Genomic DNA, 15,161 nt, shown 5'->3' on the forward strand with positions numbered 1-15,161 from the left:
GGCATCGAGCTGTGTTTAATGTGTGATATCTGCAAACTGTCCTTGAATGATATCATTTTCTGCAAATGTGGTCTAGGTATCAACGGCTCTCAGCAATTCTGGGCTACGGAATCCAGAAAAATTTCTGGGATTTTTAAGAAATATGAAGCATCTTGGGACAAAATTATATAGAGTGCCTTAAGAGGTCATCCTGGTATCCAGTTCAGCCTCATGCTTCCACGAAATACACCAAAGTATTTAGTAATTGCTTTTATTCCTTCATCTGTTTATTCTAAATCCAAATTCATGGCCTACGGTATGACAACTTTGGACACACAGATCCTCTCTCTCGGATCCTCTTTGGATTCACTCTTTTTAAGGGGTCAGTGTATTGAAAGACAACCATCTGACTGCAGAGTGCATCTTACTACAATGGGCTGTTCTCCTAGAGCGAAATGAACCTGCTTTAGCCAGTCTGAGTATGCTTTATAAGGATGCTTGCAGAAGGGCACAAAAGGATAGGCTTCCTCTATGGGCCATAATATTATCTTTGACACTGCATTTTAGGTATTGTGATAAGCAGTGCAAATAGTACCAAGTTTTAACGTGATTTCCAGTGAATTGCGTTCTCTGTCTATAGATCAAGGGGTTATTTGTTTATTTTTTTTTTTAACCCAACTTCCACTCCTGGTCAGAGGGGGAAGAAGTACATTTTGCTTTCAATAAAAAAATGAACTACTAATCATCTAATGTCACTTAATGAGCTTGCCACAAAAGCTCTAATGGTCATGGAATTTGCCACATACTACATTTGACCATAAAAGCTTCAAAGCTTAAACTGTGGATAAACATGACAACAGGCTTCACAGTGCCATGGTGTGAGGGGCAAAGCTGCAATAGGGATGTTCAGGGTGTTGGTGATGTTTCCTTCTCTTTGTCTCTCTCAAGGAGGGACTCATCAAAGGGTGCCTGGGAGCCACCCCTCCCTCCTAAGTGACACCTGAGTGTGCAGGCTCAAATGCAGATTCCTGTCTACCCCTTAAATAAATGTGAATTGTTCCAATGTCAGATCTCCGTCTCTTTCAAGGCTTTCATTTTTTTTTTCTTTTGGTATTTAGCTCCTATAACTGGCTCAGCCAGACCCTACAGGCTAGAGAAAGACTATAAAGTCGAGGCATATTCAGTTATATGGGGAGTTCCCAGGGTCTCTCTTGCCATTTCAGCCATTGCTTTCTTGGCTTCCCTGGGGAAGACTTCAGAAATCTACATATTTGATTGGGAATGCCCCAGACACTCTACGGGTGTTGGTGAACATCTGAGACGGCACTCAAACCAATAAAAGGAAATCATGTTTTAGGACTAAAAATAAGCCAAAGAGGACTTTAGCAAAAATAACAAATTGACAACGACTTACAAACCTATGGCTGCCTTCATCACGAGGCTGTCAAGATGAAACAAAATTAATGTTTCCCAACAGGGAGCAGGCGTATTCATATCACTGATGCTGCTTGTTAGTGTTGATGTTTCTGTGTTGTTGGGAATAACATATACAAGCCTTGAAACAAATTTCCCAGCAGTAGTATCCTTGTATAGACTGAATAAAGGTTATTTTCTACAGGGAGGTATCTTATAAGAAAAAACAGTAGGGGAGACCATAGAAGTGAGAGGATCCTATGGCGCTTTTTGTATTTAACAACAATCAATGGGTTTTATGGAAAATCATTGAGCAAAATGTGAGCTGCAAGCTACTACCCCATACTGATGTTATTTATAGCCTTAGTCTTAAACTGCAGGCAAAGTACACTTCCGTCCTTTGGGGAATACATTAAAAGTATAAAGAGCAGATAAAAAGACAGCATTTCATGGATCACCAAGAACAAAATCCACTTAAATGAGTTTAGAGTTGGTTTCTTGGCTTTTCCTGATGGAGGAGGACTCATAAGGCATTGCCCAAGAGGAAAAAGCTCTTACAGAAGTGCCTTTGTTACCTCATGCATAAACATGGGATTAGTGCAACACACACACACACACACACACACATATATACATGCAGGGGTCTGCTGCTGGCGGCTTGACCCAGATCAACTTGAACACAACCAAGGCTGGATTCTATTATTTATTTATTTATTTATTTATTTATTTATTTATTCATTTTGGAGGGGGCGGGGACAGCTTAGGCCAGATTCTTACTACCCCTTTCTGAGCCACTTAAAGCAGCTACTTCTTTGAAAAAAAAAATGTGCTTTGAGAGTTGTGTCTGGCAAGGCCATGTTAAAGCATTCCTTTGCGGTCACGAGATGGTTAATTTTCTTTCTACGGTGAATTTTTCTGGGAAAATCCTGAAAGCCATCCCTGGGCAGAAACGGTGGGAGGGTTAACACCCAGTGGGACTGGCAGCCTGACAACATTTGCTCGGGATACCTGTCTGCAGACAGGGGACGGTGGCTCTCAGCTGCGTAGGACAGCAGGTCCAGAAGGAAGCTTCTGGCCCACCAGTGGGGGATTCCCAATGAGACTGCCTTCTTTGTGAGTTGATAGGAGTTATCAAGCCAGGACCCCGAACTGCTTAAGCACCTTCATTTCTGTCAATGCCACTGATTCCAATGTATAACCGCCCCAGACTTAGTCCCCACACTCTACCCCTCCAGCTCTGCCCGCCCGAAGAAGAAAAGCTGAGCCATGAGGACAGACGAGGCCCAGGCCGGCCAGGACAGGTGACAGCATGTGGGCACGGGTTACCTGCAGATGGCCGACTGGCTGTACGCGGGGCCCTCTGTAGCACTGAGAGCCTGTCCCACCTGAGTCTGGGTCAGGCCAAGGGACAGGCGCCGGATTTTAAAAGCTTTGGCAAATTCTCGGATCTCCTCCAGATTAACCCCATCCACCTCACCCGCTGCCGTTTGAGGATCTGTGGAGATGTTTTTAAAAATAGGATCAATACGTCAACACACATCCAAGTGATATCTGTTTATTACGGTTTATAAGAAAGCGGCTCTCTTTAGCAGCAGAGTGGTGGGGGAAGCAGACACTGTGGAATGTTTTCTCTTGCTCCCAAGTGGGGCACCCAGGATCCCATCCTCAAGTCATTACACTTCTACAAGTCATCCTTCGGGGTGATTCTATTCCAGGTAAGGCCACAGGTAGTTCACATACTGCCACTTTCACAACACAAGAGTGTGCTCCCCTGGGCTGAACAGGTAGCAGCCAGGGCAGGAAAGCACCAGCTAGGGGACGCATCTCCATTTTGCCCATAAATATGTTCAAATACTGGGCAAAAATTGTACACATTTTGCCCATAAATATGGTCAAATATTCGGCAAAAATATATGAATATAAATTTGGTGCAAAAGAGTACAATTGTGCCGCTTGAAATGTCTTAATTGGATTCTTTAGAGCTAAAAATTGCCCTTGAAAAAAAAAAAGTAGAATTTTCTATCTTTCCTTCTCCGGCTCACCGCTGCAGTTGGGCTAACAGATGGTAATGTTGTCTAATTTCTTTCGCTCACATTAGCCCCTCCGAAGAGCCTGCTTATGAAGCTGTGAGAATAATATTGTCCCCCCTCCCCACACTCCCCATAGCAATAGCAGTTTACTGACACGATGCCTTTGTCCCCTAAAAGGGCACATAATAAAAAATGCCTACTGCAGGAAGGCTCCTTTGGTGCCGGATAACGCGGTCAATTTAGGACTTATCAAGGGAAATGACACAACAGCTGGAGAACGCACCCCCCTTCCCGCTACTGATCCCCGGATAAATGATAAATGAAAGCGTAGGCCAAGCTGGGACAGCATGGGTTGGGGCTAGGGGAAGATTTCAAAGTGCTGCTCCATCCTGCCTGGAGCGAAGCCCGTCTGCCTGCGAGCCGACTCTATTGTTCTCCACCTCATTCCCCGGACTTAGGTGAGAAGTTTTTCTCTTCCTCTCTCCGCACAATAATCCATCAATTTCAGTAAATCCAAGTACTTGTCTAGGGACTCTGGTGGACTAGAGTAGTCTTCTGGGCTCAGGGCTACAGAAACCCCTGTTGTCAGGCAGAAAAATAAATATTTGCATTGCAAGGACCAAGAGTTCTCGAAGAGTTTTAGATAAACATGTGAATATGGGGTCTGGGGTGGGTGGAGAGGTCCAAGCTTCCCCTACAGATTCTCTCATAACAGGGGACACGGACTCTGTTGGTAGGATCAGCACTACAGTTGTGCATCTTCACATGAAAAAAACTTCTGTGGACTTTGTGCACATCCTTAGTCCTAATTTTGTCGAGGAAAGGTTGAAAAGTGGTCCAACCCCTGCGAACAGTTCTCTAAGTATTTCTTGAGTGACTCCAGGGGTGTCTTACTGATGGTTAAAGGGAGCAGGAGAAATAGGAGAGGCAGTTCTGGCCTCCATGGAGTTTGCAGTCTATAGGGGGTTGGGGGTCAATATTATGAATGAGAAGCAATCCATGAAAAATACCAGGCTGAGTGTAATGGGGAACTAACGGGGTCACACCCGCAGCAGAATTGACAGAGGAGGAAGACGTGACAGGAGGGAGGATGCATCTGAGTCATGCCCAATGGGCAGCCCATTCACAGAACGGAGAGGCCATATTCTGGGCAGTGGGAGCAGCATGCAGACGGGCACGGATGCCAGCAGGAGCAAAAGCACGGTGGGGGTGTCTGCAAGGGTTTTGGACTGGGAGCTCCTGCTAGAAGTGCAGGATATTTCACTGTAGGGCATTGAGAATTGTGTCCATGGGCAGGGGCAGAGGTTGACCATAAAACTGATGAAGATTAATTAAAATCTTGCTTCCCCCTCCCCCAACTACCCCCTCCATCCCCCAAGAAGCCTGGCAACCCTGGTTCAAGAAAGACTTGTTTGGGTTGTCCTTGAGAGAGGCTACCCTCTGGATCTTAAATCCCACCAGCACAGCAGCCTGGAGCAGCTTCAAGGGTTTGCTAAGGATTCTGGGAAGTCACGTCCACGCACATAGCAGCCTGGAGCCTCTTCTCTCATTTCTTCATTTAAACGTTCCTAGAGCAGAAGTTGCAAATGAGCAGCTTGCACATAAAACTCAGCTTTCCTAGAGCTTACAGTTTTTTTGGACTTGCCAACATTTAAACATTGGGAGATTTCTAAAGAAAAAAAAATCTCTTTTTTTTTTTTTACATTCTTTTGAGATGTTGGAAGATCTGGCTGTACCTGGTGTCCGTTGAAGCCTCTGGGGAACAGTCAGCTAGAACTGGTTCTGGCTGGCCCATTCAGCTGCTCCTCCTTCTCCTCATCTGCAGCCCTCCTAGACCTGCTGCCCGGCTCAGCCTATTTTGCGACTCTGTGTTTAGTGTGTGCTTCCCAACAGGGTGGAGATCGGTTCTGGGGTGGTGGCGAAGTCTTAGATCGGACAATGGTTGTGCCCACCCCCCAAGCCCCAGAGGGCTGCGGGGCTACAGAGACAGATGTGCAGTAGATCTGTGATATTAATGTTTCATGGATGGAGTAGGGCAACTGGGATTTAAAAGCAAAGCATAAAGGGGCTACGTGTGGGGGAGGAGGTGATGATAAAATACTAGTTGAGACCCTCTGGTTTGGAGCAGAGCCCCAGCCACTTGGTACAGACGGGCACAGGGAGAGAGGGCTCTGGGCAGCCTTACCAGTGTGGGAATGGAGGTTCAAACCTGAGGGTGAGAAATTGTAAACTGGAGACTTTCCTTGTAGCCATATGGCATTTAGGGTGGTGCTTAGGAGTCACCCGATGGGGCCCAGGACATGCATTTTGAACAAATACTGCAGGTGATTCTAATGCAGGGGATCCCTTGACCCCCAGGGCAGGGTTGGGGGTAGCTTCTGGCCTGCCCTAGTCGGGGCATGGCTCCCTCTGCACATCACTGTCTTCTCTCGACTCTTTACCATCATTCTTCTCCAGGTTCCACTGCACAGAAAAGTTGCCGTGCCACCTGTGTAAGAGCGATGAGCCAAAAAGGTCCTATGGTGGCGGGGCGCCCTTCCCCGACCCCAGCCCCGTCCGGGTGTCAGCGGGCTGGGGTTGCCAGGCTAGTCCGGGGCTAAGGGGGACAGCTGTTCTCTGAGCAAAGCTTAGAGCCTCCGTGGGAGGGGACTGTGCTGCCCTGCGTTCACTCCATCTCTAGATGCGTGGAAATCAGGGAGTTGGGCGGCCCGTGAGGGTTGGGGCCTTAGACTTGGGGGGCAATCCTCAGTAAACCCCGCCTGTCTGCCTTCTTGCCTTTAAGGCCTATTATGTCTCCTGGAGACTAGCAACTCAATCCATGTGTGTGCCGGATTCCTGACAATCCCTGGAGCTCGGCAGAGAGCCTCTTCCGGCCGCACTGACGTGTGAGGCCGGTTGTCAGGACTTTCACTCCGAGGCTCGGGGCCCTGGGTGCCTGCCCCATTGAGTCCAGCATCTTCCGTGGCTCCGGTTATTATTACACCAGGAGGCGGAACTCCTTTCTCCTCCTCCTCGTCCTCATCTTTTCTCTTTCTTCTTTCTTCTTCTTCTTCTTCTTCTTCTTCTTCTTCTTCTTCTTCTTCTTCTTCTTCTCCTTCTCCTTCTTCTCCTTCTTCTCCTCCTCCTCCTCCTTCTTGTCTTTTTCCTCGTTCTACTTACAGAGCTGATGAGACAGGAATGGTTGTGAAATTTAAGCAGTGTGATGGTCTGTTTGATAAAGGCCTGGGGAGGGAAAATCGGTATCTCCTGGTTGGTGCAATGTGTTCATTGCTGGAGGTGAGCTGCCTGGTTTTCTTTCCATTTTTGTTCTTACCCATAAAAGCAGATGGTAAAATGTCTTGCAGCTTTCTCCATGAGTCCCAAGACTACAGAGGCCTCCCCATGCAAAAAAAGGGGCCTACCTGTGGACAAAAATCCATTTCACCTTGATTACAACCTGCGGGACTTGTCTTCACACTTGGGGGGAATTCATCAGGTGATGCCTGTAAGGTGTTTTTGAATTAATGAGAAAAACTGATGCTTTTTTTTTTTTTTTTTTTTTTGGATCCTAAAGTTTCTGACTTAAAACTCTTCAGGATTTCCTCCCCCGTCCCCCCACTTTTGGAACAATTCCCCTTCCTTAAGGGACATATGCTTTTCTATTTGAGGAGAGAAAACAAGAAGGGAATGTGGTAAAAGGGGCCTTCTTCCCTGGAACGTGACTTCAGCTCTCAGTTTGGTTCGGAGGTTGACATTCCACCCAGGGGTAGCTCAGTCTGGCTTTCGCTCACCCAGGTTGGGTCACTTTCAAGGATGAATCTGAGGCCACCTTGATGGGGACCCCAGAGGGATCTCTCAGATCCCCCTACTGGGTGGACTCACTACTAGAGCAACCCAGTCTGGGATTTCTCTGCATTGAGGAGGAAGTGACACCTTTTACAGAAGTTTGCTCCAGATTAAGTCAGCCCAATATATTAAGGACAGGGTCAGAAAGTGACAGCAATGATTATCAGCCCCCGCCCTGAATCTGACCCTTGCTGGAAGAGCCAGAAGATCAACCTATATAGAGATTAACTGGCTGAGAGATTTAGACTCCACTGGCATTGAAAATTGGCAGGGATTCGTAAGTATACTGATGACGCTTCCCAAGTCAAATCTGGAATGCAAGGGCTGAAAAGTCAAAGATTTTTATGGAAACTAAATGCAAATTGGAGGAAAACAAACCTGTTCTGCAGAATCTGGTTGTATGTTTGCTGGATCTGCCCCATCCTGAAGGCTAAGGCTGGACGGGCACAGATGTTTTGTTTTGTTTAATTTTAAAAATTCAGCCCCTTCTACCCGTTAACGTGGACGTCATATAAGGGGTTGCTAACTGGGTCGAACGGTCAGTATCCATCAACATCATCCTCCTACAACCTCTGCTTATGGGATTTTTATATGAAAAATATGCAACTTTAAAGAAACTGCCAAGGGTGAATTAACTGTCTTATGTAAACACTCATCTGCTTTTTTTTTTTCAATGCTATTCTCACAGCCAATAGCGGGCATGTTTACCAAATATTCCCAAGAAATAAGAAACCATTAAGGAGCGTGCAATGTAATTTGGGAGAACAGTTGATTTGCAGTAGGGTTACTTCACTGTGGAGAATGTGAATTGTGATCATGGGAATCGGGGGTGCCATTAGCTATGACCGTGCATCTTTACAGTCACTCGATGGTTTGTTTTTTTTTGTGGTAATACCCAGAGGTCCTTTGCTGTCCAAAAGATCAAGTTTACAGGCCAGGGGTTTAAAAAGTGTGTACTGAAAAACAGAACGAAACCAAACTTGGCAAAGAATTTTTAAAAACCCCAAATCTACCTGTTTTTACATAGCACTGTGTAAGTCTTGGGCCAATTTGGGACATTCGTCTAGTCATCTGTTTGACCCTATTAGGCTTTCCGAAAGCCCTGCTTGTTGAAACTATATTTACCTCTGAGGACTGCAGAGACTAAGCAAAGTATAACACAGGGCCAGCTGTGTAGCTACTGTGAACAGGTACCGTACAGATGTCTTACCACCTGCGATTATTTGGTAATGCTGAGCTCGGATGTGGTGTTCTTTGCATTTGAAGATCCTGTTATCATTGCTAACACATTAACTCTGCATTCTTTTGCCTGGAGAGGGGAAGATTTTGGTTCCATTTTCTCTGGAACGATGGCAAGACGTGCAGGGGTTACAATGACAGTCTTTGACCGTGAAGTGGGAGGGTTCATCAACCAAGGTCTCGACCACAGGTTCAACTCCAGTGTGACCTGCTTCTTACTATGGCCTTGGTCTCTTGGAGGGATTTGTTGATTAACCATTCTACTCAATTCAAGAATTATTTACTCTTGCAAGTCCCTCTGTTCTGTCTCAACCTCCAAAACTGAGTTAACTGTGGACTGTATTGCCAGAGTCCCTATTCCTGTGTTGAGCATAGCATTCATTTCCTTTTATTGTAACTGTGTTTCTTGTTACCAGTTCATGACCTCCCCCAGGGCAGGAAGCACATCTGCCTTATTTTTGCTTTCCTCTTTTCTGTTCCTGTGCTCAGCATATACATGGTGCTCAATAAGTGTTTTTATTTTTAAGTTGACAGCCTCTGACTAAGCCACCCTTTTATTCCCCTGTGAATTGAACCTGTGTAGCAACTGTATCTAAAGTATGGGGTTGGGTCTCCCCAAAATATCCTACCTGCAGATTTGGTGAAGCTTTATCTCAGACAAAAATAATTTTAAATGGATAGTTTATGCTTGAATATAAACTTCAAAATATGCACAATGTCTAGTTTTTCTCTTTATATTAGCTCAGAGAAAAGCCTGTGCTTTAATCGTAAGGTGTGGGTCCAGGCATTTAAAGTATTATTTGAGGAATATTTAGGTGATTTGATATATTTTGTCATTCAGATTTCACTGGATAAAATTTATGTGTAAGCATCTTATTTTTTAAGGCAGCTGTGCTGTGTGGTGTGTATACGACCCATTGAATCAGACTCTTTAGGTTATCGTCCTGGCCTTGCCACCCATTAGATTTGTCACACAGAGTGTCATGATCTCTCAACCAAGATGGAATGTGGTACTTCTGACAGAAGATGGCCAAAATGGTTGTACCTTCAGGATCTATCTGACGTCAGGTTCAAGATCTGAAAATGAGGGTTTCTAGGACTTCATTGTGAGTATTAAGACAAGCACAATATTGAAAGTGCTTTGAAAACCCTACTTTACACATAAAGTCTCAAACAAAGATTTGTTGGGGGAATCTGCATCAGAGAAATGCTCCGTGTATCATTCATTGCGTAGTTGGGTTTTGAGACAGAAAGAAATTAATTAAGCAACATGCTCAAAATCTGTAGCAATTTTAAGCCTAGTAATGAGTTTGTGTAAAGTCTGTCCCCCGGGTTACAGCCAGAGCCTCTATGTATCTGCCTGAGAAGGCTCCTGATACAGGCTCTGCATGTGGGTTTGGTGTTTCCTGCCTCAAGTGCAAACAGTAAAGGAGTCTCTGTCCACATTCTTCATATTTCATATCAGGATATGTAATATAGGTCACTCATTATACACCTAGAATTTAGATGCCCCATTGGCACTTGTGCAATTGAAGTTCCATCTGTCCCATTATGTAGCTCTGTTACTGATGTCTAAAAAAGGCTAATCCTTTCCTGCCCAGTTTGAGACAAGTGACTAGAGAGAACCGGGTGTCATCCATCCGTCTGTCCGTGTGTTCATCCACTCATCCATCTCTAGTCATCCAGCACGTACCGAATGCTTACGTTGTGTAATATTTGTGGGGTGGTTTGTGCTTGACTTCATATTTAACTTATGTCTTCTTTATAAGATGTTTGATCTCAGTTCCTTTTCTCTCAGGACCAAAGCTTAACAGCCTATCCTAAATTTGTGACCTTGCTGCTCTTTACAACTAGAGTATTTCGTGGAAACTTATGCAGAATATCGAATTGGAATGACATTGAAATCTTTTGTAATACCCCTATGAGGAGTGCCTCTATTGTGGAAAATCTGACTAAAAAGAACTTAGCTGTGATTTTGCTTAAGTAAGACTAGAGTTTCTGGCCCAAACGAGAGGGGTTGTATATCTAAACAACCTATAATAACTGATTGATGGTAAACTCCATATGTAACCTGAAGTTTGGTGTTGACCCATTTGTGGGATCAAGAGCCTTCAGGCTAGTCCACTGAGATACTTGGGCATTTTAATATCTTCCCATAATTCCTCATTCTCTTCTCCATTCTGTATCATCCTTGCCTGTATAATCCCTATAATTTAATATAGATGTATGTATGCACACACACATATAATTTTTTTGGGGGGGGTTGCTTGTATGGGGAGGGCATGGCAACCCTCCCTTTTGCTTTGCATGACAGATGATATGTGAGGATCCCTACTGTTCCCATTATAACAAGTTATTCATGACACTTGATCAAACAGAGATACTCAGATGTGTTCTCAGTTTATGGCACAGTTGCCCATGCAGTGCTTTGGCCCTTTAAACCTATAATTACTGGATTTTCATTTCCTGGAGAATTATAATCTAAGTGCGCATTCTATGATTTTTTTTATGGGTAAAAACTGCACTGAAGGTGAACAACCTACGTGAAATTAGACCATTGTCCCACACATCTAACATGTTTCGCTTTGCATGTGTCACATATGCTGTCTACCTGGGGCCAAAAATTATATAAAAAATTAAAATTTTATATATATATATATATATATATATACATGGCCCCGCTCAGGGAAGCAGACTCCCAGGCTTATTTTATTTTATGAATGGTGGTTCAGAGATTTCCCATCCCATGGCAGCCCATGCCGCTTCCCCCACGGGCCCCTGGAGGCAGCTCCCTGTGCACACACACCCACCCGCCCACGGGCACGCTCTCTTTTATTTCCTCTGACACCTACAAATAGAATGGCAGGGGACTTCAAACACACAGAAAAGCTGCTTGACCTGCTGGCTGAGTGCCTGTTGTTGGTTATTTCAGTTCTGAGCTCTGTGGCTCATGCCCTGCAAACTGATCAGTTCTCCCTTCTGAAGAGGATGGGCCGACTCAACAGGGCAGAGAGCACTTGAGATAGACCCTGGCCCCAAGCACACTCATCCACCGGGTGTGCTTTGGGGGGCTGCTTCCCTAAGGAACCATGTGGCCCTGGGCAGTGACCTTATTCCAGCATTGGCCTTAGAAGAGCCAGGAAATTCCTCTTTGATGTTGAAAGAAGAGAGAAAGGAGGACAGGGGCATAGTGGGAGAGAGAAAGGGAGGAGGAGGGGGAGGAGGAGGAGGGAAAGGGAGGAGCAGGAGGACCTAGAGGAGGGGAAGGAGGAGGAGGGGGAGCTCCTGGAGGAGGAGATGGAGGAGGAGGGGGAGGAGGCAGGGAGGAGGGAAAGCATTGCAGATAGGCAACAAGAAGGCCACCATGATTTAACACAGCCAGAAAGGATACTTACTGCTGACTAACTGGCCCACGCTCAAAGCTGAAGAAGAGGAGGATGAGGAGGAGGAAGAAGAAGCCTGCCGGACGGGGCTTTGAGACATGGATGCTTGGCTATGAGCCAGGTGCAGAAGGTTGCTTTGGGAGGCTGCTTGACCCACTGATGTCTGGGAGGGTTGGTGGATCTACATGGGAGGGGGTGTAAAAAAAATACACACATGAGTAAGAAATCAGGGGGAAAGTGCCAGAGAATAGACATTTCATCTGGGGTGGAAGCATTATATTTCCAAGAACACATACTTCTCAGGAACAGTGCAAACTCTATGCAACTGGCAGTATTTTTTTTTTTGTATATAATATTTTGCTGCTTGCCTGACAGGCATTTTATTAGTAATCTAAATATATTATTAATTCCCTACTTGGCTTGCTGGAACACCCAATTTTCTACCTTTCTCGACCACAGCGTGTGGCTGGACTCTTCTCTGCCTGTTCACACAATTACAGCACACTTGACAGGCTTCTCAAGTATGTACAGAGAAAATACAGTGCTTGCGATCACCTCGGAGTGTGCAGCTCAAGCTTAAAGGTGTGACTGCGCCCACCCATTTTGCCTTCTGTAGCTGGTATTTTTAGGAAAGGTCCCATTTGGGCTGAGCGTGAATGGAGTTTGAGAACTTTCTGCTCCCCTGGATCAAAGAGTCTGGCTGGATTACTGTAAAGTTGGGGAAAAAAAAACGTTCTCTGATGTCCTATGGGCCACGGGGAGAGAAGTTGGGGCAGCCAGGACAAAAATATCCAGTAACATTTGTAGTTTTGGGTCGTCATTTTCTTACTGTGTGCCACCCTGTGTTAAGTAAGGGCTTTCATGCATGCCCTTGCTCATTTAATTCTCCTAGGAGCCTGTGAAGTGGGTGTTATTTTGACCTCTCTTTTGCAGACAAAGAAGCGGAAGCTCAGCGAGGTTAAAGGGTTTTTGTAGGTTCATCCGGTAGGTGTGGGGGAGCTGGTGTCTGGATATGGGAAGTCTGACCCTGAGGCTCGAGCTCTTAATCACAATGCCACAAGCAAGCATTAACCTAATTTTCAAAATTTAGGGAGCCTCGAGAAAGGCTGTCTTTATGTCCATTTATTCATGACTCCTTTACAGGTTCTCAAAGGCCGGCTGTCCTGGGTAGTGAGAGAAGCCCAGCTCAGGAGAGGAGGGTTGGAGGAAAGGCAAGTGATTGCAAGTACGGGGTCCCCTTGGAGACTCAGGGGGGATCCCACCATCTGTGTTTTGCCCTTCCCAAGAAGCTGACACGAAGGGGGCTGCTCAAGATCCTGGGCAGGTGCACGATCGGCCTCAGCTGTCACTGGCTTTGTGATTGGAGATAGCACTACTTGGTTTGCAAATTGCCTTCATGGCCATCTTCACACTCCCAGAGTGTGAATCACAGAGGTGTAGCAGAGTTTTTATAGAAGGAAGTCAGCCTGGGAGTAGAATCAGGTCAGGTCCTGAACTTTGGTGGGATAGATCAGGGCCTGACCTGATCTTTGATCACCTTCTCAGTATCTGACAGCCAGCCTGGGATGTGTCAACCTCACATTTGTCATTGCTTTCCCTGTGTGTGTGTGTGTTCATTTTTTCATTAAACTTTATTGAGAGATAATTTATACATAATAAAATACACCCATTTCAAGCGGTCAGTTTGGTTAGTTTTACCAAATAGATACACCTGTGAAACTACCATCATAATCAAGTCATAGAACCTTCCTTCCCATCATCCTGTAGAGTCCCCTAAGCCCCCTGGCAATCGATTTCCTCCCAATGCCCGGCCCCAGACAACCACTGCTCTGCTTTCCTTCACAATGGACTCGTTTGGCATAATCCTTAAAATGGAATGGTACATTTTTCTTTTATCTGGCTTTTTTTGCCTTCATACTCTTTTTAAGATTCATTCTGTTGCATGTGTCAGCAATATCATGACTTTCACTGCTGAGTAGGACATATAGTATATATTTGTAGTGTATACATCTATATTTACATAGATATCTATGCCATAGGTTGTTTATCCATTCATCCATTGATGGACATTTGGGTTATTTCCAGTTTGGGTCTATCATGAGCAGCATGGTCATAAACACTTATGTACGAGTGTTTGTGTATACCTGTGTTTTCATTTCTCTTCTGTAAATAACTAGGAGTGGAATCGTGGGATTCCTGCATTGTACTATACATGCATGTTGCACTTTGTAAAAGAAGCTACCAAACTGATTGCCGATGTGGTTGGAGCATTTCGTATTCTCACAAGAAATATCTGAAAAATCCAGCGGCTCTACATTCTTGCCAATGCTTGGGATTTACCAGTCTTTTAAATTCTGGAACGTGTTTTTTAACCTTCAATTAACTGTGACTAAGGTGCTACCTTGGAGAGGTACATAAGGAGCTATTTCCCCTTCTGGCCCCTTGTGGCAATGCTTTTGCTCCCCAGATTCCCATGACATCCCTATGCAGCAGATACACCCTGCATGATTATGACAAATAAATGACTGGTCCAAGGTCATGCAGTCTGAAGCACATTAGAACCTAGACTCTCACTTATAGCTCAGAGCTCTTTCTGGAATGCCATGTTGTCCCCCTTCAGAATCACTTGCCATTCCTTCTCAAATGAACATCCTTATTGTTACTGAACTGTGCTAAGTGGAGGCGATATTGTGAATAAAAGATAGTGATAATTGACGTGGAACCCCAATTAATATGCATCAAGCATCTGCCCAAAGTAATTAGGCAATCTGCTGAGCACATAACCAACAATGGAATCCAGTAAATTTTATTCTGTAGGGACACATATTAAAGATTAAATCTATTTTTAATTTGCTTAATAAAATGTGATAGATATTTGCATGTCAGTCTACCCCTTCTAACTTATTGAGTTGTCCTTCTAAATATTGTTACTTGACAAAAGCTTTTCACAGTTTTGAGTCACTGAATCATGAGATAGCCTTCCGTTTTACCATGCCATCAATATTTTATTGGCCCTGGGTGTGGTAAGGTACCATCAAGAAACTGGGTAAGACAATAATCAATTAAAATTTTTCTTCTTCAGATACAACTTAGTAGAGAAAAAAATTAATGGGCTGCAATCACAAAATAGTCAAAAGGCAAACAGGGCTTATGCATTAAGCAATGCAGGAGAAGAAATTCAATAGGAAAACAAAATTGTTCTTGTAAGAGCTTGTTCTGTGTCCACACAGTCAAAGAATGAGATGACTCTAAGATATGTAAGAATCTAAGAAGGATTTATTTCTTCCAGGAA

The 15,161-nt window shown here is 44.7% G+C and overlaps 1 protein-coding gene across 1 annotated transcript in view; it reads right to left on the reverse strand.

Moving 5' to 3' along the window:
• The window catches only part of POU6F2 (POU class 6 homeobox 2), a 125,857-nt gene that overhangs the window by 6,657 nt on the left and 104,039 nt on the right, over positions 1–15,161 (reverse strand). Inside the window, exons 4-5 of the mRNA XM_038562668.1 lie at positions 11,882–12,050; positions 2,719–2,887 (exon numbers count right to left, since the gene is read on the reverse strand). Of these exons, the coding sequence (XP_038418596.1) occupies positions 2,719–2,887; positions 11,882–12,050 (338 nt within the window). The remainder of the gene's footprint in view (positions 1–2,718; positions 2,888–11,881; positions 12,051–15,161) is intronic.

This window comes from Canis lupus, chromosome 18 (assembly GCF_011100685.1).
Source record: "Canis lupus familiaris isolate Mischka breed German Shepherd chromosome 18, alternate assembly UU_Cfam_GSD_1.0, whole genome shotgun sequence".
Lineage (NCBI taxonomy): Eukaryota > Metazoa > Chordata > Mammalia > Carnivora > Canidae > Canis > Canis lupus.